Source organism: Phialemonium atrogriseum, assembly GCF_030411735.1.
Source record: "Phialemonium atrogriseum strain 8032-3 unplaced genomic scaffold QBC33scaffold_10, whole genome shotgun sequence".
In the NCBI taxonomy this organism is placed as follows: domain Eukaryota; kingdom Fungi; phylum Ascomycota; class Sordariomycetes; order Cephalothecales; family Cephalothecaceae; genus Phialemonium; species Phialemonium atrogriseum.
The window spans coordinates 249,857-271,114 of NW_026848147.1; the positions used below are offsets into that span (position 1 = coordinate 249,857).

General features: G+C 54.7%; 9 protein-coding genes across 9 annotated transcripts; 5 read left to right on the forward strand and 4 right to left on the reverse strand.

Moving 5' to 3' along the window:
• Positions 1-89: 89 nt before the first annotated feature.
• On the forward strand, positions 90-1,841 carry QBC33DRAFT_535982 (arad-like aldolase/epimerase). The gene is made up of 3 exons (XM_060427664.1): positions 90-260; positions 322-1,034; positions 1,098-1,841. The coding sequence occupies exons 2-3, from the start codon at positions 509-511 to the stop codon at positions 1,529-1,531; spliced, it is 960 nt and encodes a 319-aa protein (XP_060284229.1). The 5' UTR covers positions 90-260; positions 322-508; the 3' UTR covers positions 1,532-1,841.
• Positions 1,842-4,600: 2,759 nt separating this feature from the next.
• QBC33DRAFT_584800 (uncharacterized protein) lies at positions 4,601-6,492 on the forward strand (the record flags this gene model as incomplete). Its single annotated transcript, XM_060431413.1, has 4 exons — positions 4,601-4,855; positions 4,908-5,245; positions 5,299-5,883; positions 5,947-6,492. The coding sequence occupies 4 exons, from the start codon at positions 4,601-4,603 to the stop codon at positions 6,326-6,328; spliced, it is 1,560 nt and encodes a 519-aa protein (XP_060284230.1). The 3' UTR covers positions 6,329-6,492.
• On the reverse strand, positions 6,370-7,703 carry QBC33DRAFT_535994 (Sas10/Utp3/C1D family-domain-containing protein). The gene has a single exon (XM_060427665.1). It carries the CDS (start codon positions 7,678-7,680, stop codon positions 6,541-6,543), a length of 1,140 nt encoding a protein of 379 aa, XP_060284231.1. The 5' UTR covers positions 7,681-7,703; the 3' UTR covers positions 6,370-6,540.
• A 106-nt stretch (positions 7,704-7,809) lies between these two features.
• On the forward strand, positions 7,810-10,642 carry QBC33DRAFT_569063 (uncharacterized protein). Its single transcript, XM_060430526.1, has 3 exons — positions 7,810-8,090; positions 8,149-10,035; positions 10,101-10,642. Exons 2-3 carry the CDS (start codon positions 8,169-8,171, stop codon positions 10,166-10,168), a joined length of 1,935 nt encoding a protein of 644 aa, XP_060284232.1. The 5' UTR covers positions 7,810-8,090; positions 8,149-8,168; the 3' UTR covers positions 10,169-10,642.
• QBC33DRAFT_470528 (vitamin-D-receptor interacting mediator subunit 4-domain-containing protein) lies at positions 10,446-11,756 on the reverse strand. The gene has a single exon (XM_060425181.1). It carries the CDS (start codon positions 11,701-11,703, stop codon positions 10,642-10,644), a length of 1,062 nt encoding a protein of 353 aa, XP_060284233.1. The 5' UTR covers positions 11,704-11,756; the 3' UTR covers positions 10,446-10,641.
• Positions 11,757-11,886: 130 nt separating this feature from the next.
• On the forward strand, positions 11,887-12,967 carry QBC33DRAFT_536000 (ubiquinol-cytochrome-c reductase complex subunit-domain-containing protein). The gene is made up of 6 exons (XM_060427666.1): positions 11,887-11,984; positions 12,080-12,135; positions 12,279-12,332; positions 12,515-12,608; positions 12,663-12,716; positions 12,772-12,967. Exons 1-6 carry the CDS (start codon positions 11,973-11,975, stop codon positions 12,778-12,780), a joined length of 279 nt encoding a protein of 92 aa, XP_060284234.1. The 5' UTR covers positions 11,887-11,972; the 3' UTR covers positions 12,781-12,967.
• Positions 12,968-13,096: 129 nt separating this feature from the next.
• On the forward strand, positions 13,097-15,889 carry QBC33DRAFT_536002 (DIE2/ALG10 family-domain-containing protein). Its single transcript, XM_060427667.1, has 5 exons — positions 13,097-13,531; positions 13,582-13,670; positions 13,723-14,291; positions 14,344-14,481; positions 14,533-15,889. Exons 1-5 carry the CDS (start codon positions 13,292-13,294, stop codon positions 15,627-15,629), a joined length of 2,133 nt encoding a protein of 710 aa, XP_060284235.1. The 5' UTR covers positions 13,097-13,291; the 3' UTR covers positions 15,630-15,889.
• Positions 15,890-16,293: 404 nt separating this feature from the next.
• On the reverse strand, positions 16,294-16,884 carry QBC33DRAFT_514312 (uncharacterized protein; the record flags this gene model as incomplete). The annotated part of the gene is made up of 1 exon (XM_060426038.1): positions 16,294-16,884. One exon carries the CDS (start codon positions 16,882-16,884, stop codon positions 16,294-16,296), a length of 591 nt encoding a protein of 196 aa, XP_060284236.1.
• A 1,115-nt stretch (positions 16,885-17,999) lies between these two features.
• QBC33DRAFT_536011 (permease for cytosine/purines, uracil, thiamine, allantoin-domain-containing protein) lies at positions 18,000-20,649 on the reverse strand. The gene is made up of 4 exons (XM_060427668.1): positions 20,102-20,649; positions 19,704-20,013; positions 19,550-19,629; positions 18,000-19,484 (listed from the first exon to the last, which is right to left on the reverse strand). Exons 1-4 carry the CDS (start codon positions 20,189-20,191, stop codon positions 18,297-18,299), a joined length of 1,668 nt encoding a protein of 555 aa, XP_060284237.1. The 5' UTR covers positions 20,192-20,649; the 3' UTR covers positions 18,000-18,296.
• Positions 20,650-21,258: the final 609 nt, after the last annotated feature.

The window sequence follows — 21,258 nt, forward strand, 5'->3', positions numbered from 1 at the left end:
GGCGCTATAAATTTTACAAGCTGGGTTGGGCTTTTTTTTCCTTCTTGAAAAAAACCCGCTTTTTTTTTTCATAATATGGCCTTTTTCCCTTTTAAAACCCTTCCCCCCCCCCCCCCCCCCCCAAAAAAAAAAAAAAAAAAAAAATTCTGATATCTCTCTGTGAGAGGGGATGGCCATCCCTGACCCCTAACTTGGTTTCCCGTGGAACCACCCCGAACCGAAACTCCCCAATAAACTCGCTCTGGGAAACATGATTTACGGTACAGATTAATCACTAAGAAACGGGCGTTAGAAATCGGCGTGCTGATGATGGCCACCCAGAGCCTTGTTTCCAAGACTAGAGACAGCTGTAGCAAGCGCGAGGGCTTAAAATCCGCGTGCTTGTGTCACCCCATCATGTTGAGCAACATCACGTAGTCCCATGGGGCTGGGGTGGGTGCGGTGTGACTCCGGATGGATCGGATCTTGTTTTCGAGTTTGGAGAATCCCGATGGCTTGACAGGGGGAGATGATGGTGTGGAAAGAAATACAAATGGCACCTGCATCGCCTAGGAACCTGGGATTAGGAGACGGTTCGCCCCCTTCATCTCACGGGACTCCTCTGCCACAAGTGACTTGGAATACTACAGCTGACGTCTTCCTCGCCAAGATGGTATCTGCAAGCGCGAACCTGACACAACTCTTCCGCACCTACATCACAGCTCTGCACATTCTCCATTACCATGGCGTTCTCGATGCATATGGCCATGTCGGCGTCCGGAATCCCAACAACGCATCCACGTTCTTCCTATCTCGCAACCTCGCGCCCGCTCTCGTGAGCTCTCCTTCCGACATTGTGGAGTACCGCATCTCGGACGCCGAGCCAGTGCGGCCCGATGCGCCCAAGGGGTTCATCGAACGATACATACATAGCGAGATCCTGAAGCGGTTTTCGGGGATCAATGCTGTGGTTCACAGCCATTCGCCCATCATGACCTCGTTCAGCATCAGCCATGTTCCGCTGAAACCGGCGATCCATCTGGCCGGGTTTCTAGGTGACCATTCTCCCGTCCCGTGCAACAAGTAGTCGTCCCCTCATGATCTGACTGTCGGCGCAGGAGAGGACATTCCCGTTTTCGACATCTCAAAATACTATAACGCGACGGATATACAGGATCTTCTCGTCCGAAGCGTCCCGCTTGGGGCTGCGCTAGCGAGAGTATTCTCGGACGGGAGCGCGAGGCGTAGGCTGCCGGATCACTATGTCGTTCTGATGCAGAGCCACGGCTTCACCACCTGTGCCGAGGACCTGGAAACGGCCGTGTTCCAGGCCATCTACTCGCAGAACGACGCGACCGTGCAATCAGACGCCCTTGGGATCAATGCCGCATACCGTGCTGAAGGCAACGATCGCCTTGCCGGGCTCGTCTATCTCACCGAACGCCAGACCAGGGATAGTTGGGAAACGGATCGGGGAACCATCGACAGGCCGTGGGCGCTGTGGACTAGAGAGGTCCAGGTCTCGCCGCTCTATGTCAATACAATAGACTAGGCCAACTCCGTCCTGCTGTGGCCTTTATGCACCCATGTACCCCTGAGAGGCCTCACACTTCTGATGGGCATGTCGAAAATTGACAACGATGGTGGGTGGGATGAAGGTCAGAGTGGTGAAAACACAAGATAACGCAGCAAGGGTTTCCATCATGTGGTTTTGTTTTCTCACAAGAGCCTACTATGATGAACTGGTTCCAAAGGCTCTCCAATTATCGTTTTGGGATGCCCTTCTCGAGTTGCACATGTATAGATCTCGAGTGAGGACCAAGCAGCTATTTCCAATGGGACAAATAATTCAACGTTTAGCACAAGCAATAATCGCAAGTCCAAGTAACAAATTCGAGTCAAATCCAATCAAGTAAGGGTAAGTTCGTTACCAAGTTTTGGAGCTTGTCTCTGCGGGCAGGGCAGTTGGCTATTCTCGCAGGGGCGGGCTGCCACAGCAAACATCTTTAGACAGTTGGAGCATGAAAAACCAGCTGCCAGCCACGGAACAAGAGACTACGACGCAATGGCGATGGCAACAGCAACAGAGACGGCGACAGCAAGAGTGCTTTAGCAGTAGTGACAGCGACGGCTAGCCAAATGCCCCCGCCCTAACAGTTAAATGCCCTTGCCTGAATAGCTGAATGCCCCTGCCCGCGGAGAGTTTTGGGCTTGCGTACATCACGTGATATATCACGTGGATATCGATTTCCTATACTATAATTGAACAACTCTCTCCTCTCCTCTGAACTACCTACATATCACAACACCGTTATCCAGTATTCTGACCAAGACTCTCGCCCGCACGTCTTTGGGGGGTTCGGGGAACCTCGGTGACTCAACAATTTTTTCCTGGTAGTCGCTGCCAAGCAGCGACTTGGTGGTGACACGCGCGCGCCTCATAAACTTGGATAGGCTCATTGCGGGTAGATTGAAAGGGGCAGCTGGATTGGTCTGATCTATTTGCACGCTTCGCATGGGCTGCCTTGATGCTTGTCAAGAGCTTCATCAATGGATGCAATCCACTGCAAATAAAGCACGGAAACCTATTTCTTGCCCTTTCCCTTACCACCTTTCCGTTTTTGGCGCTGTTTTGCCCCGACCATTCCGACGCAAAGTCTCACGCAAAAGCACTCTAAGTAATTCCGTGTTGTTCATGTTCTCGATGTCATAGCCGCCATCCTCAGTCTCATCCTCCTCCGCCGTTCGGATCGCCTTGCGCGTTTTCTTCTAAACCTTTGCGTAATAGCTTTGGCCCGGAACTTGATCGCTGCGCCCATCATATCCTTAACGGCGTTGCGCGATCCGGCCGGAATGGGGGGGCAGGTGTGGTTCCCGCTTGCGCAGGCGATGCAAGGGGTGGCAATCTTGCCTAGAAATAAACGGTCAGCTGGGAATGGCGCAGTGCCTCCGCTTCCTCTTGCTATTTCTAGCAAGAGCAATAGCAATAGACAGCAACGGCAATAGCGATACACAGCAACGATAATAGCGATAGATAGCAACGGCAATGGCGATACACAGCAACGGCAGTAGCGATGGACAGCGACGACAGCGACAGCTATAGCGACGGCAGCCGCAACTGTAGTTGTTTCCAATGTACTGACTGCCTGCCTGCGGAGCAACTGGCGCATCCCCACTGGAGAAATCCCCGTTTCAAATTTAAGCGCAAGGCAGAGTTTCTCAGTGCATCTCAGCTCCTGAATTTCTATGGCGGTGGAGGTTCAAAGAACGCAACTCCAAGGAAAGAAACCAGAAGACAGAGAAGGAGATGCCAACAACAATCTATACTTGTCTAGCGAGAGTGACGATGACGATATTAGCATGAAGGATACAGCATCTTATCTCTGCGGGACTTAGGATTATTCTCTGGGAGTAAGAAGATGAAGAAGGCGACAGATGTTGAGCAAAGACACTGCCATTGATGACAAGACGGTATCAAAACTTAAGGAGGATTTGCTACATGGTATTTCGAAGCATCTGGCGGTCTGCCTGGAGGTAATTTGACATGGCATTGCTAGGACATGACAAGCCAAGTTTGTAAGAGGTTGTCAGGAGAATAGGCGGCTTCTTAAGAGGCAGATATGGCATGGGAATTTCTCTGCAGGCATGCGCCATTTGCTCTGCAGGCATGCGCCATTTGCTCTGCAGGCAGGTGGCAAGTTGGCAACAGCTGAATTACTGTTACTATTGCTATTTCTAGCAACAGCAATAGCGATGCACAGAAACGGCAATACCGATAGACAGCAACAGCAAGAGTGACAGGAGTGACAGCAAGAGCGATTGTAGATAGCAACAGCAATAGCAACAGACAGCGACAGCAAGAGCAATAAATAGACAGAAACAGCAAGAGCGATAGGTAGTGACGGCAAGAGCGATAGGAGTGACGGCAAGAGCGATGGACAGCAACAGCAATAGCAATAGACAGCGACAACAATAGGCAACAGCAAAACCAACTGCCACCTGTGATGCACTAACTGCCTGCGGAGCAAATAGGTAGCACATGCCCCTGGAGAAATTCTCTATGGCATTGCGACTAAAGTAGAGATAAAGCCTTGAACATGGATGGTGTTGGAAGTTGGGAAGTGTGGATGGCATCGAGAAGTTGGTCTAATCAAGTAATCAAGTAAGTCAAGTCAGTCAAATAAGTCAGGTCAAGTAAGTTAGGTCTAAGACTGAGGTGATCGATTCTAATGGAACCAACCTGCATCAGACATAGTCAAGGTCCGTAATGAGTACCTATGTGAATTTACCCCATCCCCATGCATACAAGTGACGTTTCCAGGCACAGAGAATGCCTATATGGGAATTACGGCCAGGCATTAGAGAGTGGATTGTGATTCTGCACCACGTTTCGCATCAATGACGTCAACATCAGCGGGTCCCCCAACTTCGAACAAGTAATAGATGGATTCACATGTGACAGGAACAGTTCCAATAAATGCTCGACGACTCTCTCGAGACCTGGTCTTGTTAATACCTATATTATCCCCTAATTTGTCAACTGATCGACCGAGAATTTAGACACCAGAGTATTTGAGATACACTGCTCGTCGCCGTCCTCAGCTTGAGAAGCAGCCTCACAATGGGTTCCTATTCCCAAATGTGGAACCCAATCTTCCACCCGGTCTTGTTTCTGTACCAACTCATACAATGGCTGGCGGACAAGATCCTCTCTCCGAACCCGCCCAGCCCCGGCACTCATCTTAGTCGCCCAAAGATCGCAGTTATCGGCGCGGGGATCACCGGCGTCACGTCGGCAGCCCATTGCATCGGTCATGGGTTTGACGTGGTCATCTTCGAAGCCGGGTCCGAGGATAATCTTGGCGGAATCTGGAGTGTAAGCTGGCCGCCCCAAAGTGCTGCTCAACGCGCTAACGTTTGTACGAAAGAGAGTCAACAACACCTCGAGCCTCCAGATCCACTCGCTCATGTTTCGATTCCACCCGTCTGTGAAGTGGGAGCGTGGATATCCAGACCGCCAGCAGATCATCAGCCAAGTCAGGCAACTGTGGGAGCGCTATGGCTTGGACGCAAAGACGAAGTTCAACACCAAGGTCGACAGGGTATTTAAAGACGAAAACGGCCGATGGATCGTCAATAACACGGCCAATGGGAGATTTGAGGGCGTGATTGCTGCTGTTGGAACTTGCGGCGAGCCAAAGATGCCTCGTATGCCGGGCATGGAGAAATTTAAGGGACCGGTATACCATTCAAGTGACCTAACCGGGTGAGTTTCGATATGGGCAATCCACACCAGGACACGGTCTAATATCTCAGCAGGAAGGACGCAAAGGATAAGAAGATTATCGTCATCGGTGGCGGAGCAAGTGCAGTCGAGACACTCGAGTTCGCCTCGCACGAAGACGCGAAGAATGTGTACATCCTCTCGCGGAGCGACAAGTGGATCATTCCCCGGAACGCGTTCATCGACATCCTCCTAGCCTTCAACATCTTCGGACAGGAGACGCTCTTGTCATTTATCCCCGAGTTTCTGTTGCGCAAATTCTTCTACCGCGACCTCGAGGATATCGCCCCGGCCGGGAAGGGTCTCTACACCGACACCCCGATGGTGAACAGCGATGTGATGGACGAGCTCCGGTCCGGCCAGGCGGAGTGGGTGCGGTGCGATATTGAGAGCTTCACCGAGAATGGTATCCGCATCAACCGGCGGAACAAGGGCGTTCCTGTCGGAGGTCCGGGACGCAGCGAAGTTATCGAAGCCGACATGGTGGTAATGGCCACCGGGTACAAACGCCCCGAGCTCTCGTTCCTGCCAGACGACTGCTTCCAGAAGCCCTATTCCCCGCCCAACTGGTACTTGCAGACCTTTCCCCCGTACCATCCTTCTATCTCGGCGATCAATTGGTAAGCCCTCCCCACACACGAGTCCAGCTCTCGGCATCGGGTGATCCGCTAACAAGAACAAAGCACGTACATGGATGCCCTTGGCACCGTCGGGAATTGGCACATCGGCATCTACACTCGGATCCTCCTTATGTTCCTGATCGACCCCCTTACTCGGCCCAGCGAGTTCTGGATGGAGAGATGGATCGACATGACCCGGTTGCTGAAGGCGACGTCCCCGACCGGCCCCTTCGATTTCTTCACCTACCTCGAGCTGACCTGGTGGTTCTTCTTCTGCGTTGCCTTCAACCCATTCCGCTGGAAGTGGGCCCTTTTCGTCTTCTGCGGCCTCGGTTTCGCTCTCCCAAGGGACGTGATGGCGCTGGGGCGGAGGGCAGGATTCAGGAACGGTCTGGTGAATGGCAACGACGGTGGTGGTGGCCGGGACGTTGGAAATAGTATATAGATCAGAGGTTATCCAACGAAGAAAAAAAGAAAGGGGGTGTTGGCGTAGAGTAAGAGTCGGAGATAGACAAGAGGGTACCAAAAAAAAAAGGAATTTGCAACATCCACGGATATAATGCATGGTCTTAGATCTCATTTTTTGGGGGGGCGGGGTTCGACTCATAGCTTGGGAGTTGACTGAGAGTAACCGGCGTTTATATTATGATGCTCCTTCTACCTTCTCTTGCCTCGGTCTCTGCGGCCGCCTTCAAGAACCTTGAGTCGCTTTTGATACCTTTCGCCCATGCCAGGCCCATTGGTATTGCTTCCGCTCCCACGAGGACCATCGACGGTGTCGATCCCTCTCTTCCGGCTCTTCTCCAGGAGTGCCTTGGTACCTGTGCCTGCATTCTTGGTCTTGGTCAACATGTTGATCCTGTCAATTCCTTCTCCAAGATCCCGCCATTCCTCGCCACCAAAGTTCATGCGCGCACTCCGGCCGGAAGTCTTGGATTTCTTTGCCTTATCCTTCTTGCTCTCCTTGGGAAGCCGGACGAAGTTTCGTTCTTCATAGTCACGGCGCTCGTCCTCCTGGGCGCGTTCTGCTGCGGTCTTGATCTTCCGGCCACCAGCCACAATGGTCGTGCCAATGCTGGGTAGGGCGACAGGCGCGGTAGAGAGCTCGTCGGCAATGAACTCATCGAGTGTGGCTGACTTGAGTGTCCTCCGCTCAGCCTTCTCTCGCCGCTCGGTTGTGGGCATCACGGTTGGCGCGATCCTGGGAGGTCGATACGCGCCGGTTGCATCCTTCTCCTTGGAAACGCCCGTAGAAGCAGCCGGGCGCACAAATGCGGACAGATTGGGTCGGAACTGTAGATCGGAAACCTTCGCCGGCCCTGCTTCGCCTGCATCCTCCTCTTCCCCGGACTCCTCGTCGCTCTCAGAGCCCGAGTGTGCGGCGGAACCCTTACGTGCGCTCAGGGCACTTGCTGCCTCTGCAGCCTTCGCATTTCGTTCCGTATCGTCTGCTGCTCGTAGAGCCTTCTCAATCTGGTAGCGGAGTTTGTCTTCCAGAGGTCTGACACCCTTCTCGAGGTAGAGTCGGAGTTCGACAAGCTTTTTCACCACCGTGTCGTTTATATCGGGCTCGGACTTGGTCTTTTCTCTTCCGTTCTTCGATTGCCGGAGCTTGACGAGGATCAGGAAGACCAAGTTTTGCAAGTAGGAGAGTAGGAGTTCGTTCTTGACATCGAGGAGAGAGAGTCCGTCTTTTGGAGGCTCTACGCCGGAAAGTTTAGGGGCGGCTTCCAGAGCCGAGGAAAAAGACTGTGTGAGGGATTCCAGCAATGCTGGAAGACTTGATGGAGCGGCCATTGTCGGGCGTATTGAAAGATGCCCCTCGCAAGTCTTTGCGTCTCCAAAAATCAAATATAATATTTTTTTTGGGGCTCGGTGATAAGATAAGCGCCAATACATTGACCCGCTCCGCCCCTGACTCAGCCGATTATTGGAACCAAGCAACGCCACTAGCCAAGCCTATCATGTTGGACAGCTGTCACAGGTGGCTTGCCTTGTCTCCCAAACTTCTGTTGAAGTGTCACTGAAGAAGTTCACTTTATAAATACCCAGTCAGGTGAAGGCGGTTTAAAGACAACGAAAGCAACACACCCTATTGTCCCCCGCTGCATTGTTCGTCAAATACTGGGAGAGTTGTGCCTGCCCTTCAGGCTTCGACAGGCGCATGCGAAGCTTCAACTGCTTGCCAGATCAGCTCCAGGATCAGCGTGAGTCGTCTTGTATTGATCATGTTCTCATGTGTAGATGCTTACAGCCTAGCAACAGAAAGCGCATAATTCTTCAAGATGCAACTACCAATCTCTGCGCCGTCGGTGCTGCTTGCATCGCTCTTGGCGACACCCCAGCTTGCATCAGCCTTCTACCTCCCCGGCGTTGCTCCGACATCCTATGAGCCTAAACACCTCGTCCCGCTCTACGTCAACTCCATCAAACCGATAGCTTCCCCCCAAGATGCACTCCTGCACTCGGTCGTCTCATACGACTACTATTACCCCTTATTCAAGTTTTGCCGGCCGGAGGGCGGGCAACAGAATGTCAGGGCAAGCTTGGGGAGTATCCTGTTTGGTGACAGGATAAAGACGTCGCCGTTCGAACTGAAGATGGCAACGAACGACACTTGCAAGCCGTTGTGCAAGGTCACCTACGACGCCATGGCCAGTGGGTTTGTGAACAGGCGTATACAGCAGGGCTACAGCCTAAACTTTCTGGTGGATGGACTCCCCGCTGGACAGGAAATCACCGATGAGCTCACGGAGAGCAACTTCTACAGCCCGGGATTCCTTCTCGGACACGAAAACGCCCAGAACCAGATCTCATTCAACAATCACTACGACATCATTGTCGAGTATCACGAAGTCAGCGGGAACAAAGAACAACTGAGGGTTGTTGGCGCTCGGGTCAATCCGGAATCGAAGAAGTACACGGCCGACGCAAAGTTGGGAGATTGCAACACCGTACTGGAGCCCGTCCTCCTTGACGAAAACGGCGAGACAGAGGTGCAGTTCTCATACAGCGTCACATGGCTCAAGTCCGACACTGCCTGGGCCACGAGATGGGACAAGTACCTTCACGTTTACGACCCAAAGATCCACTGGTTCTCACTTGTCAACTCTGCCATCATCGTCGTCTTCCTGGTCTTGACCGTCATGTCCGTCCTCGTCCGCACATTGAAGAAGGACATTGCGCGTTACAATAGGCTAGACCAGATCAACCTGGACGACCTGTCGGGGACCTCTGCCCTGGAAGATGGTGTCCAGGAAGACTCCGGATGGAAGCTGGTCCATGGCGATGTTTTCCGGACACCATCCAATCCTCTCGTTCTCTCCATCTTGCTTGGCAACGGCGCCCAGTTGTTCGTTATGGCTGGCTTTACTATCGCTTTCGCCCTCCTTGGGTTCCTGTCGCCTTCCAACCGAGGCTCCCTTGGGACAATCATGATTCTCTTGTATACCTTCCTCGGCTTTGTCGGCGGCTGCGTCTCGGCGAGGGTTTACAAGTCCATGAGTGGCGAGAAATGGAAGCTCAACATCGTCCTGACGCCTCTTCTTGTGCCCGGCATTGTCTTTGGCGCTTTCTTCCTCCTTGACCTCTTCCTCTGGGCCAAACAATCGTCCGGAGCCGTCCCTTTCACGACCATGCTTGTCATCATCGCCATCTGGTTCATCATCTCTGTTCCCCTCTCCTTCGCTGGCTCCTGGCTTGGGTTCAGAGCCCCCATTCTCGAGGCCCCCGTTCGGACGAATCAGATTCCGCGCCAGATTCCCCCAACGACAACCTACCTCAAGCCTATTCCGAGCATGCTCCTGGTCGGCATCTTGCCATTCGGGGCCATCTTTGTCGAGCTCTACTTCATCATGAGCTCAATCTGGTTCAGCAAGATCTACTACATGTTCGGCTTCCTCTTCCTCTGCTACGGCTTGATGGTCATCACCTGTGCCGCCGTCACCGTGCTCATGGTCTACTTCCTCCTCTGCGCCGAGAACTACAACTGGCAGTGGCGATCATTCCTGGCTGCTGGTATGAGTGCTGGGTATATTTTCCTCAACGCCCTCATATACTGGGCCAGCAAGCTCTCCCTCGGGGGTCTGGCAGGCAGCGTGTTGTATATCGGGTACAGCGCGCTGATCTCGTTCCTGTTCTTCATCTTGACTGGTAAGTTTATAACCCCCGGCAGTGATGTTATGTTTGACGTCGGCGCTAACTATGGCACTCTCCAGGCTCCATTGGCTATTTCGCAAGTTGGTGGTTCGTACGTAAGATCTACGCGTCCATCAAGATCGATTAAACGCGCCTGTCCATTCGGATAAGGAATGCATATATGCGGGGTTGGGTGAAGCTTGGGATTGAAAAGCGCAACGGGGCAGGAGATGTACGATACGAACGTTGTGCAGATAAGCATAGTCGCCTCGTCATTTCCATTTCAGACTCGGCCCGGGATTACTCATAATTGGGAGTAGAGCAGGGCAGTCAATGCCCGGGCGTCAGGATGGCTGGCTTCGGTTCATACTTACGTAGAATAACATGGTCTGCATGACGGGAGGCTCCGAGTAGAGCTAGGATGACATTAACGGAAGTCCCTGGGACCTAGCTCTCAGTATGTGATATATATTCTTTTCTCAGATATACTTGGTTTACCCTCTAAGAGGCGGAGTGATGAATCGTGTTCCATACAACGCTATACAGGGCACACGATGCACACCAAGATGACTACCTCCTACCTTCACCATGCCATCAGACAGCCTATGACGCCTAAAATGCCTAGTCATCATCATCATCATCATCCAGATCCCCCATGAACTGAAACTGCTTCTTCTCGCCCGACCCAGCACCAGCACCCCCAGCACCCGCCTCCCCGGCAGCAGGAGCAGCCACGCTACCCCTCCGCCAGGCATCACCCTCGCCGCCAGCGCCGCCGGCCTCCTCGCGCTCCCTGGCCCTGGCCCTCTCCCGCGCCGCGGCACGGTCGCGCTCCTCGGCGGCGCGGCGCTCGCGCTCGTGCTCCAGGAGGCGGCGGCGCTCGGCCTCCTCGGCCTCGGCGCGGCGGCGGCGCGCCTCCTCCTCCTCCTCCGGGTCGTGGCCGCGCGGGTCGACGCCGGCCTCGCGCAGCTGCTGGTTCACGGCCAGGGCGCCACCGCGGATGCGCTCCTCGGCCGGCCACGGGTGGAACACGGCGCCCTCGAGGAGGTTGACGGCCGGGAGCATGTGCTCCGGTAGTGCTGTTGCTGTTGTTGACGTCTGGGAGGCGTCGATGGCCCCGGTGGGTTGGGAGGAGGAGGACGGCGCGTCCGCGCCTCCTGTCGTGGCTACGGGCGTCGCGGCCCCGCTGGCGCTGGCGGTCGTCCCGTCTGCGCCTGCGGGCGTTGTGGTGCCTGGATCGCCGTTCTGCGAGATGGGCGGTCCGGTCGGCGGTGGGGGCGCCGTTAGGTCGACGCCGTTTGTCACGCCTGGCGGCGGGAGGGTCGTGCGGCTTATGCGGCGGGCGTAGTTGAGGAGTTCGGCGTAGGTGAACTGGTACTTTGGGCCCGAGGGTGGGTAGGTGGTCGTTGGGGTAGCAGTGATTTCCTTGCGGGTGGTCCAGAGCACGGAGATGGTGTTCTTGATCTGGGCGTCCAGGTCGGCCGTCTCTTGGCGCAGCTTCTGGATGCGTGCGTAGTTGTTCTGGTGGGTTTGGAGCTGGGTGAGGCCGTTGCTCAATTCCCTGTCCGACGCGGCAAGCTCGCTGGCCTGCGTGCTGGAGGGCGTGTACTTGGAGATCGAGTCGATGAGGCTCGCAAGAGCCCGTTCGACTCGGTCAAACCGGCTGTCAATGTATTTGTCCATCTGTGTCAGTTTGAAGTCTGACAAGGAAACCTGTTAAGTTCCACGTAAAAGGCAAATCAATTGATCCTAGGAGCTTGGGTGACGGGGTCGCCGAGCGTTTGAATAGAGCTCTTTAATTGGCTGATGAAACTGTGGCCTCAGGAACCAACGCTTATCCGGCTTTGTCCGGCAAGAACTCTTTTAACAACATCAAATCGCATCACCACGATCCTCTTCCGCTTCCCAGCCATTGACACCCCTGGTAGTCGTCTAGGACTTCAGCAATCAGCATGCCTTTTCCTGTGAGTATTTATTGACCCGTAAATTCCCCAGGGAAGAGCCACTGGCTCCCGGCTTCTTGCGCCCAACTGCGAGCTGACCTGTCCGCTCCTTTTAGACTCCGGTCCTCAGGGCAGGTGCCTACCCCTCGTACAAGAGCCCCTATGGCCCGAAGTAAGCGATGTCCCGACTTCATTCGTCCCCCGAGCTCGAAATGATTTGCGACCTGCCACCAGGCGAATGCTGGTCGCGGAACGGCCGATTGAACTTGAACCCACGAATGCAACATTGGATGGGTTGCTGATGGATTAATACAGGTACCACTACCAGCCAAATGTCGCTGGGATCACCTCGAAGCAACTCTTCAGATAGTAGGTTGAAGTCTTTCTTGATCGTCAAGCCGCGCGGGACTGGATTGGGATGGGATGAACCGAGATGGAAGGCCACTTCACCACGTCGAACTTTGGACTCCGGCATGCCCAACCTGGGATCCTACTGTTTTCATGCTCTCATGCATGCTTTGGGTTTGGACCAGGCACTAACTAGTCAACAGCGGACTGAACGCTGGTGCGTTCGGAGGCGTTGCCCTGGTCGGCGTCCTCTACTACGCCTCGGGCATTCCCAGAATACAACAGGATATCCTCCAGGTATGGGCAATTCATGAGGGCAAGAAGGAGCCGCCTGATCTGACATACTTCAAGAAAATTCCGTTCCTTAGAGGCTATTTCATCCATGAGATCCCGGCATCGGACAACGTGAGCAATAATAGAGCACTGAATCTGCTGGACCTCATGCTAACCGAACTCACAGCCATTCTAAGTCTGGCCCGCATCTCGCGACCAGAAGCCGTTTTAGAAGATGGGTAGTTGGAGAAGAGAGTGGGGGTAATGCTCATGCTCTTGAGCAAGTAGTGCTCTTGAGCATGTTTGACGACAATGGCGTGTATAAAAGCAGCATAATATAGACCTGAAGCCATTCAACCCCTGATATCAGACATTGCCTGTTCCAAGTCTTCTTCGTCTCTGATACCTTGTTACAGCTAGGTGTTCAGTCAACAGATATTCTCCTCGTGGCTTGAGGTGGAAGGCAGTAACGCCTGTCGAAAGAAGCAGACCAAGGCTTGGTTCATGGTCGAGTGACTTCACCTCGGTGACTGTGCACGGGCCACCTGCAATTTGACATGTGGGCTTTCTTCAATGGCAACGCTGTCCTGCTCGACCCTCCAATGCGAGGCCATTCGGGGGATTCGATTTTTTGTGAGTCTCAGGGCTATGTTTCAATTGAGAATGCCCATTGCCACTCGTTTATTTGACTCAACCTCTCTTTGAATATGGCCTTTCTCGAGGCTCTGAGGGGAGAAATGACCCGTGAAGTGCTGGAGTCATCGCTGGTGTGGCTTCTTATCGCTGGTCGTTTCCACACCACCCTCTTTCGGCGATCCGGCGAGCAGACTTCCTTCTGGGCCTCACTCAAAGTCCATGCCGCCATACACTGGGGTGTTATACTTCTCTACTTGTTCTGCAATGCCTGGATGGCAAAGGTCAATGCGGTGGTCGCCGAGCCTTACCTGGTCCGTCTTCGGTCCTGTCTGTCGCCCCTTCGCCTCTAACTCGGTCTCAGGACGAAGTATTCCATATTCCCCAGGCGCTGCAATACTGTAAAGGCAGGTATTACGAATGGGATGACAAGATTACCACTCCCCCAGGCCTGTATGTTGACTAGGCACCTTCCATCCCACGTCCATCCACTGACACCCAGTAGGTATGCTCTAAGTGTGTTATACCACAGGGTATGGGGGTACTTGTGTACCACCCCGAGCCTGCGCCGTATAAACCTTTACGGCATCCTTCTCGTCGCACACTTCGCGTCGGTGACCCGGCAATCCCTGGAGGCAAGATCCGCGGGTGGTCGCCCCCCGTCTCAAACCCCATCCTTCTACGCAACCCACGTTGCTACCAACATTGCCCTCTTCCCAGCTCTCTTCTTTTTCTCTGCCCTATACTACACCGATATCGTTTCGGCGCTCGTAGTACTCGTTTCGTATCAGAACCACCTGAAGCGCCTGTCCCGAGATGGGGAAAGTGGGCTCGCCAGCAGCCTCTGGACGGTTCTCCTGGGAGTTGCCGCCCTTTTCATGAGGCAAACCAACGTCTTCTGGGTCGTGGTATATATGGGTGGCCTGGAAGCTGTCCATGCCGTTAGATCGTTGAAGCCCACTTCGGTCGAGACACCGCAGTTCACGACACTTGCCAGCTTAGTAAGGTTCTACTCGTGGAGGTACTCTATAGGGGATATCCACGACCCGCCATTGAGCCTTGCGCGGAACATCGGTGAGTTTTGATTTATTTTGGTTCATGTGTTCGACTCATGCTAATCTGTCAGACTGGGTGTTCTGTGTTCTCAGCATCGCTATCGCCGCGGTGTGTAACACTGCGAAGGTGCTGAGACAGATATGGCCGCATATTACCATCATGGGACTTTTCGTCGCCTTCGTTGTCTGGAATGGAGGTGTTGTGTTAGGTATAGTTCCCGCTTGAGATGTCCTGGCTATTCTATACTAACGACTTGCAGGAGACAAGTCCAACCACATTGCGACCCTGCATCTTGCGCAGATGCTGTATATCTGGCCCCTGTTCGCATTCTTCTCGACGCCGCTTCTCATCCCGACTGCGGCATCCCTCGTTTCCAGTGTCTTGCAGACCACTTCACGGGTTGTCCGATGGCAGAAGCCTGGTGAAAGGTCGAGGCCAACAGCCGCACAGGACGACGCGAGGAAGCCACCCCCCGTCCGGACAGAGCGGAAGAGCTCAGTATCCAACCTTCAGAAGTCATTGGCTCTCATAACCACCGAGTTCTTGTGTCAGAACGCGTTTCCCCCAATTTTCCTGCTAGGCGGTATCATCCTCTCATTGGCGATTGTCAAATACAACACTATCATCCACCCATTCACATTGGCCGACAACCGACATTACATGTTTTATGTCTTCCGCTACACCATCCTCCGTTCGACCAAGGTGCGACTATCCCTGGTGGCCGTCTACGCGGGCAGCGCCTGGCTGGTGTGGAACCGCCTCGGAGGGTGCCCAGCCACTCCCTCGCGCGAGACGAACCATGCTAGTCCTACGGAGCAAGGCACCACCATTCCCTTCATCAGCACCCCTTTCCCGCCGGCAACCATGAGGGAGAGCCAGGAGCACCCCAGAGCGGGAGGCCCACGGCTCTCGTCCCCCAACAACCGGGCCGCCGTACCTGCAGACGAAGTCGTCACTCTCGACGACCCGACCTCCACCTCGACCACATCCCCCCCGACATCCACCGCCCTCCTCCTGTTCCTCACCTCGGCGCTCTCCCTCGTCACAGCCCCGCTCGTGGAGCCACGCTACTTCATCCTCCCGTGGATATTCTGGCGCGTGCTGGTGCCCGCCTGGCCCGCCCGCGGGTCTCGCGGCCCGGAGTCTCTCGGCGCCCGGCTGTCTCACGTCGTCCCGGGGGCGGCCTGGCTCCACCGGCAGGGCCGCAGGTTCGACCTGACTGTGGTGCTGGAGACGCTGTGGTTCCTGCTCGTCAATGCCGGGACCATGTACATGTTCCTGTATAAGCCGTTTGTGTGGAAGGGCAGTGACGGGTCGGTTCTGGACGGCGGGCGGACCCAGCGGTTTATGTGGTAGTCCCCCGCCTTGTTTTGTCGCATATGACCGGCTGCTTGCCGAGCTGGGGTTCTGACTTCGGCCGCGGCTCATCCTCGGTATTGGTCATTGCACGTGTGGAAGTGGAAAGGCTACCGAAATAGAGAGAAGATAAGATCAACTTTTACGATTCATTGTATGCATGCTTGCTTGCTTTTCTGTTCTCTAAGATGCCGTCGAACGGGCTTGCCAAAGTTAGGCCATCTTCAAAATGCCAACCGTACCAAGCGAGCGGTCCCTCCTCTTTATGTTCAGCCTTCGCAGGTCTATGCCTTGGTAGGCACCCTCTTCTTCATCCTCCGTCATCTCCGGTGCGCGAGTCCGATGTGTCCATGTGTCCGTTATTGTAGCAAATCCCGTAACCCCGAGGCATACGTAGGCCCCTTTATGTGAACCCGAGCCCCGAGAACCCCCAAGATCCATAAATACCCCAAAGCCAGAATATCAAGATGTCGGATACATACCCAATGTCCGGAACGCCGAACCGTAAAACGACAGGCCATGACCATCCCATTTCCGTTCTCAAAAGGATTCGTCCGGGTAGAGCAAAATCGGTGAAGAGTCATGCATCGCCAACGTAAACTCTTCACCCTTTCCCCACCATATCCCATTCACCGAAAGAAGCTCCCCTTCTTAGTCAACCCCCTCATAAACTCAGGCGGTCCAGACTCAGCCTGTCCCCACTACGCACCCGTCTGACAACACCCAGCTTAAAGAACTTCTCCTCGCCGGCCGCCGTCCGGCCGCCAACGTACCACTTATCCGCCCCGAGGACATCCCGGAATCCCTCGCTGCTGCTATCGCTGCCGCGCCGTCGGCCGCTATCGCCACGTTGCGGGATCGGTATCGCGCCGTGGTGCTGCTGCTGGTGCTGCTGCTGCTGCTGCTGGTGACGGTGGTGGTGGTGGTGCCGCGCCGAGTGGTGCATGGGCAACTGGCCGACGACACCTCCGCCTCCTCCTCCCGACGAAGGCGTCCGGGTCGCCTGTGGCGGGGGCGACGAGGCGGCCGAGACCGGGGAGGAGGACGGTGTGGCGGCGGAGTTGGAGGCGTTGTTGGTGGACGAGGAGATGGAGCGGGGTCCCGCGGCGGCGGCGGAGGAGGACGAGGATGCGGACTGGTATGCCGCCGAGGAGGATGCGGATTTGCTGGGCTGCTGGGAGGAGAGGCCGGAGGGGGCCTGCTGGCGGAGGGCGGCGAAGAACGTGGAGAGGAAGAAGGGGCGTTGGGAGGGCATCGTCGGTTGCGCCGCCTGGGTGATGGGCATGGGCGGGCTGGGATGGAATGGGATGGGTTGATCGAGAGTTCTTGGTCCGGGTTATGGCGTTGAGGGATTTACTCGTGGAGAAGGTCCCAGGGGTCGCAGCTGGAGATCCTGCTCCGTCTAGTAAGCGTGAAGAAATGAATCCCATGCAGTGTTCTTCCTTCCTTCCTCCCTGCTCCAAGAGCCACGCTTGCCCTTTTCCTGGCGACCTGTGTTGGTTGGCGGGCTAGCGGATGTGCCACTCTATGTCGTCCCGGGATCAGTTGGTTGCCTCCGGCTTGTGATAGTCGCCGCAGGATCCGTGTGTCGGGGTTTTCCAAGTCTAAGCACCTTGCCTAGTGGTCGCGCTCGGCCTTGTGAGGGCCAGACAAGAGTTCTTCCAAACAGAGATATTTAGAGGGAAACAGGAGATAAGGCTGCTCTTGTTCGTTCGATGGTGCACACCAGGAAATGGTGAAATCAGATGGCGGGGATCCGTCCGGCTTGTACTGACGTCGAGGCGGCCATGAGGTGGAAGGACATCGGTTAATCCCGGAACTGTCAATGGCTGTTGGAACTTGGCGGGTCCACAACGCGGGGTCCTGGGAATGTGGGACTTATCTGTAGGTAATAGAGTGCCCGCGATAGGTTCTCAGGCGCTGCCAAGGCCCCACATGCCGATGTGCCTCTGATGAGCTGCTCATCAAGACTTCCAAAACCTGGTCATCCTTATCCGTCACTTGAAGATATCGACTGCCCTGTCGGAAAAGCGACAATTACCTCAAGCTAGAAGCGCGGGGTAATTCAATCCAGGCTTACTGCGTCTCTTTTTTTGCAATGGGGCATCCATTGATAACCGGGTACTTCTTTTTCAGTCTACACGAACACAAGCATACCTACCTACCTACTATGTAAGGTACCTACCTACCTACCCACTCCTGAGTCATGTTTCCAAGTCCCATCAGTGAGCTGTGTGAATTCCAGGCCCCTGCCAGCTTGCACCCGAGACCATTATTCTAGTGAGAAACTAGGGACGGACAGTCGCGTGGAGTAAGCGGAGAACCCTCGACTCCAACGAAAGGACATTTTGCATGGGACATCGTATGATACTAAGGATGTGTCAATCCCAGCCAGGGCCCAAGACTAGTTACTGTTGGAGAGGGCGCCGTATATCCGCGGAGGTCTTCGGCCTACCGGCTCTGTTTCAAGCCCCTCATTGAGATTCTTACTAACTTGAAATAGGCAGGAGACCGCTACATGTCTATTTCTCCCTCTAACAATGGTGTTAATGGTCAACTGGGACTAGCCCCTTTGGACCCCATACACAGGAAGACAACCTGCCTGTCTTACACAGACGTCAAGATGATGACGGCCACAAGGTAAGAAGCAAAAAGCAAAAAGGTAGTTTAAACAATCTTCCCATCCTCCTGCCCCTTTTCGGCTGTGATGGTCTCCCCAAACTCCTGGGTCGAGCTCACATCATCATACGCGAGCCCGATGTCGACAATATCGTCGCCGACCTCCATCCAGCGGTCACTACAGGCCGGGACGGGCCAGATCTTGCACAGACCCCAGTAGATGCCCGAGGAGACGATGAAGCCGCCGAAGAAGTTGAGGTTGTAGACGTACTTTGCGCCGACAGGCACCTCGCGGCCGATCTCGCCGACGAAGCCCACGACATTGACCAGGATGCCGGCGATGTAGGCAACGTAGGCGCGCCAGTGGATGCCGACGCCGAAGAAGTAGGGCCCCGTCTTGCGCGCATCGTACAGCTCCTTGACCTCGAGGTAGCCCCTGCGGACTAGGTAGTAGTCCGAGCACATGACGCCGGCAATGGAGCTGAGGAAGACGCTATAGGCGGACAGGTAGGTCGTGAACTGGTTGCTGGACGTGAGAAGCGTGTACGGGCACATGGCTAGACCCACGACCGCGCAGATGTAGCCGCCGCGCCGGATGTTGAGGAACCGCGGGAGCAGCGCCGTCATGTCCGTGCCGGCCGACACCGAGTTGGCCGCGATGTTGGTGCCCAGCTGCGCGAGCGCAAAGGCCGTGGCGATGACGAAGACGCCGAACCGCTGCGCCGAGCCGCCGTCCTCGATGAAGCGCTCGAGGAGGTCGAGCGGGTCCCAGATCGGCTCGCCGCCGTAGATGACGCTTGACGACGACGACACGATGATGCCGATGAAACTCGTCACTGCGAAGCCGATGGGGATGGTGAGGAGCTGCGACCACAGCGCATCGCGCGGCTTGCCAGCGAAACGGCTGAAGTCCGGGTCGTTGACTACGAGCGTCGCGAAGTTGGCAATGCTGCTCATGACACCTTTGATAAACTCCCACGCCAGCTGGCTGCCAGATATCGTGGCCGGCTGCCGCACGATAGGTCCGACACCGCCGGCGCGGACGATGGCCCAGATGAGGAAGGCGATGCCCGCGCAGGGGACGAAGTAAGCCTTGACGGTGAAAAGGTGGCGCACCTTGTGGACGGGGAACCAGAGGGCTGGCAGAGAGCAGAACCAAAAGAGGAAAAAAGAGGCGTAATCGGCTGTAGATGTGCCCGAGTTGGGGGGGAACGTATTAGGGATGGTCTCTCGGTCCTACGACAGGGAGTTAGCAGGCAGTTGACAGTCAGGAGAAGTTACATATGAAAAGTGTTGCATACCCAGCTCTTCCAGATGGAACGGATCATCAAGTAAACGCAGTGGCCGCCGATATAAGACTGGACACCATACCAGACACAGGCTAATCAGTGGTAAGTAACCGTGTCGGTCAAGCCTGACTGCCAACCCATAGTCCAAAATTAAGATGCAACGAACCCATAGCAGCTCGGTTGAAGACTGGCCACAGGCTCCCCCAGATACCAAAGGATGCCCTGCTGACGACGGGGAAACCAATGTGGTACATGGCACCAATTCGACCCGTCATGCATATGAAGACGGCGGCGATGGAGTAGCCGATCCAGACGCACAGCCACGACTGCCACCACGACAGACCGGCGACGATCATGGAGGACGAGATCATCCACGTGTTGATGTTGAACGAGTCGGCAATCCAGAAGGCTACAAAGTTCCAGGGGCCCCATTGGCGACGCCCCGGCTCGACGGGTTTCAAGTCGTGGTTCGTCAGCTGCGCGAAGACATCGTCAGCCCTAGGCAGTTCGCTTGAGCCGCGGCGGCAGTGACGAGAACAGCGGGACCACACGGGGCCATATTACCATCAATTGGGCCGTGGTGAGGCCCGGCTCGGACCTGACCGCGAGCTTGTCGGCCCACCTGCCGATTTTCGACAATCCCTCATCCAACATGGTTGATACTTAAGATCGCCCAAACGTGCTAGGACTGTTGTAAGTCGAGTTTCTCTCTGGTAATAGCGTCGAGCAAAGAATCTAGAAGAAGAAATAGGGGCGATCAATGACGTGCGACACGTGAGTGGTATTGCGGGGAGGTCCGGCGTAATGGGAGGACAAGCTTTGATGCAACACTTATAGCAGGTCAAACCTAGATAGGATCGACAATATGCGTCAAAAAGCAGGCTTGTAAACCATGTCGTCGCGAGAGAAAAGAGGGGCGGAGGCCTTCCTCGAGGAGCGGAGAGCATCGGGTTATATATATCTCCCTTGCTGAGGTTTGGGTGCTTTGGCGATCGAGATAGACATCACCGGCACCGTCAACATCCCCCCACGCAGGCTTGAGCCTGTTGCCAAGGTGGAGAAGTCGGTAACCGGCCAAATCTTCAGCAATCAGCTGCAACGTTATCTCGAAGTCGATCCTATCGGTGGGTGAACTGAGGGTAGCACCTGATAAGAATCAAGCTGAACCAATCAATCACATCTTCAACGGCATATCTTATCTCAGCTGTTGCTCAAGCAGCATCACCGTCTCGACCGCTATCAGATGTAAGCGGTTCTAATGTGTAAGCAGTTGGAGTATCCTCTCTTTTGTGACAGCTAAGCATCCCGGGGGGAAATCCAAGTCTACTTATCTCATTTTCGCATCCTCATTGCCTCTCTCTGTTGGCCAAAGGCGCCAAAAATAGCAGATGTAAATAGTCTCAGATATCGTTGTCGTTTATCTTTCCGCTTAACTAATTATTGGAAACAAGCTTTGGTACTTTTTACTCGGTCCCTGTCATCGCTGTACTCTTTGACTCGGGAAACTAGCTCTCTAATTAATTTTACATCCCCTCAAGAACCTGCAAAGGGTTTACTTAACCTAACAAGGTGATTATACCGACTAGAGGCCTCAACTTGAGAGACCAACCCATACGACTGAACCAATTTTATTACGCATAGACTCAGATCTCCAGACATATAGCCACCCGGATCTTAACCTAAACAGATGTAAGTCATAAGGAATATTTATTTTAACGATT

Excerpts from the sequence above, each read along its gene's own strand:
- QBC33DRAFT_535994 (XM_060427665.1), bottom strand. The coding sequence starts at position 7,680 with ATGGCCGCTCCATCAAGTCTTCCAGCATTGCTGGAATCCCTCACACAG.
- QBC33DRAFT_536011 (XM_060427668.1), bottom strand. The coding sequence starts at position 20,191 with ATGTTGGATGAGGGATTGTCGAAAATCGGCAGGTGGGCCGACAAGCTC. Across the intron at positions 19,630-19,703 it reads CTTCAACCGAGCTGCTATGG|CCTGTGTCTGGTATGGTGTC; the intron begins GTTCGTTGCATC and ends ACCACTGATTAG. Across the intron at positions 19,485-19,549 it reads GTTCCATCTGGAAGAGCTGG|GACCGAGAGACCATCCCTAA; the intron begins GTATGCAACACT and ends TCCCTGTCGTAG.
- QBC33DRAFT_536000 (XM_060427666.1), top strand. Across the intron at positions 12,136-12,278 it reads AAGAGCCCCTATGGCCCGAA|GTACCACTACCAGCCAAATG; the intron begins GTAAGCGATGTC and ends GGATTAATACAG. Across the intron at positions 12,333-12,514 it reads TCGAAGCAACTCTTCAGATA|CGGACTGAACGCTGGTGCGT; the intron begins GTAGGTTGAAGT and ends ACTAGTCAACAG.
- QBC33DRAFT_536002 (XM_060427667.1), top strand. The coding sequence starts at position 13,292 with ATGGCCTTTCTCGAGGCTCTGAGGGGAGAAATGACCCGTGAAGTGCTG. Across the intron at positions 13,671-13,722 it reads ATTACCACTCCCCCAGGCCT|GTATGCTCTAAGTGTGTTAT; the intron begins GTATGTTGACTA and ends GACACCCAGTAG. Across the intron at positions 14,292-14,343 it reads GAGCCTTGCGCGGAACATCG|ACTGGGTGTTCTGTGTTCTC; the intron begins GTGAGTTTTGAT and ends CTAATCTGTCAG.
- QBC33DRAFT_470528 (XM_060425181.1), bottom strand. The coding sequence starts at position 11,703 with ATGGACAAATACATTGACAGCCGGTTTGACCGAGTCGAACGGGCTCTT.
- QBC33DRAFT_535982 (XM_060427664.1), top strand. The coding sequence starts at position 509 with ATGATGGTGTGGAAAGAAATACAAATGGCACCTGCATCGCCTAGGAAC. Across the intron at positions 1,035-1,097 it reads CCATCTGGCCGGGTTTCTAG|GAGAGGACATTCCCGTTTTC; the intron begins GTGACCATTCTC and ends CTGTCGGCGCAG.
- QBC33DRAFT_569063 (XM_060430526.1), top strand. The coding sequence starts at position 8,169 with ATGCAACTACCAATCTCTGCGCCGTCGGTGCTGCTTGCATCGCTCTTG. Across the intron at positions 10,036-10,100 it reads CCTGTTCTTCATCTTGACTG|GCTCCATTGGCTATTTCGCA; the intron begins GTAAGTTTATAA and ends GGCACTCTCCAG.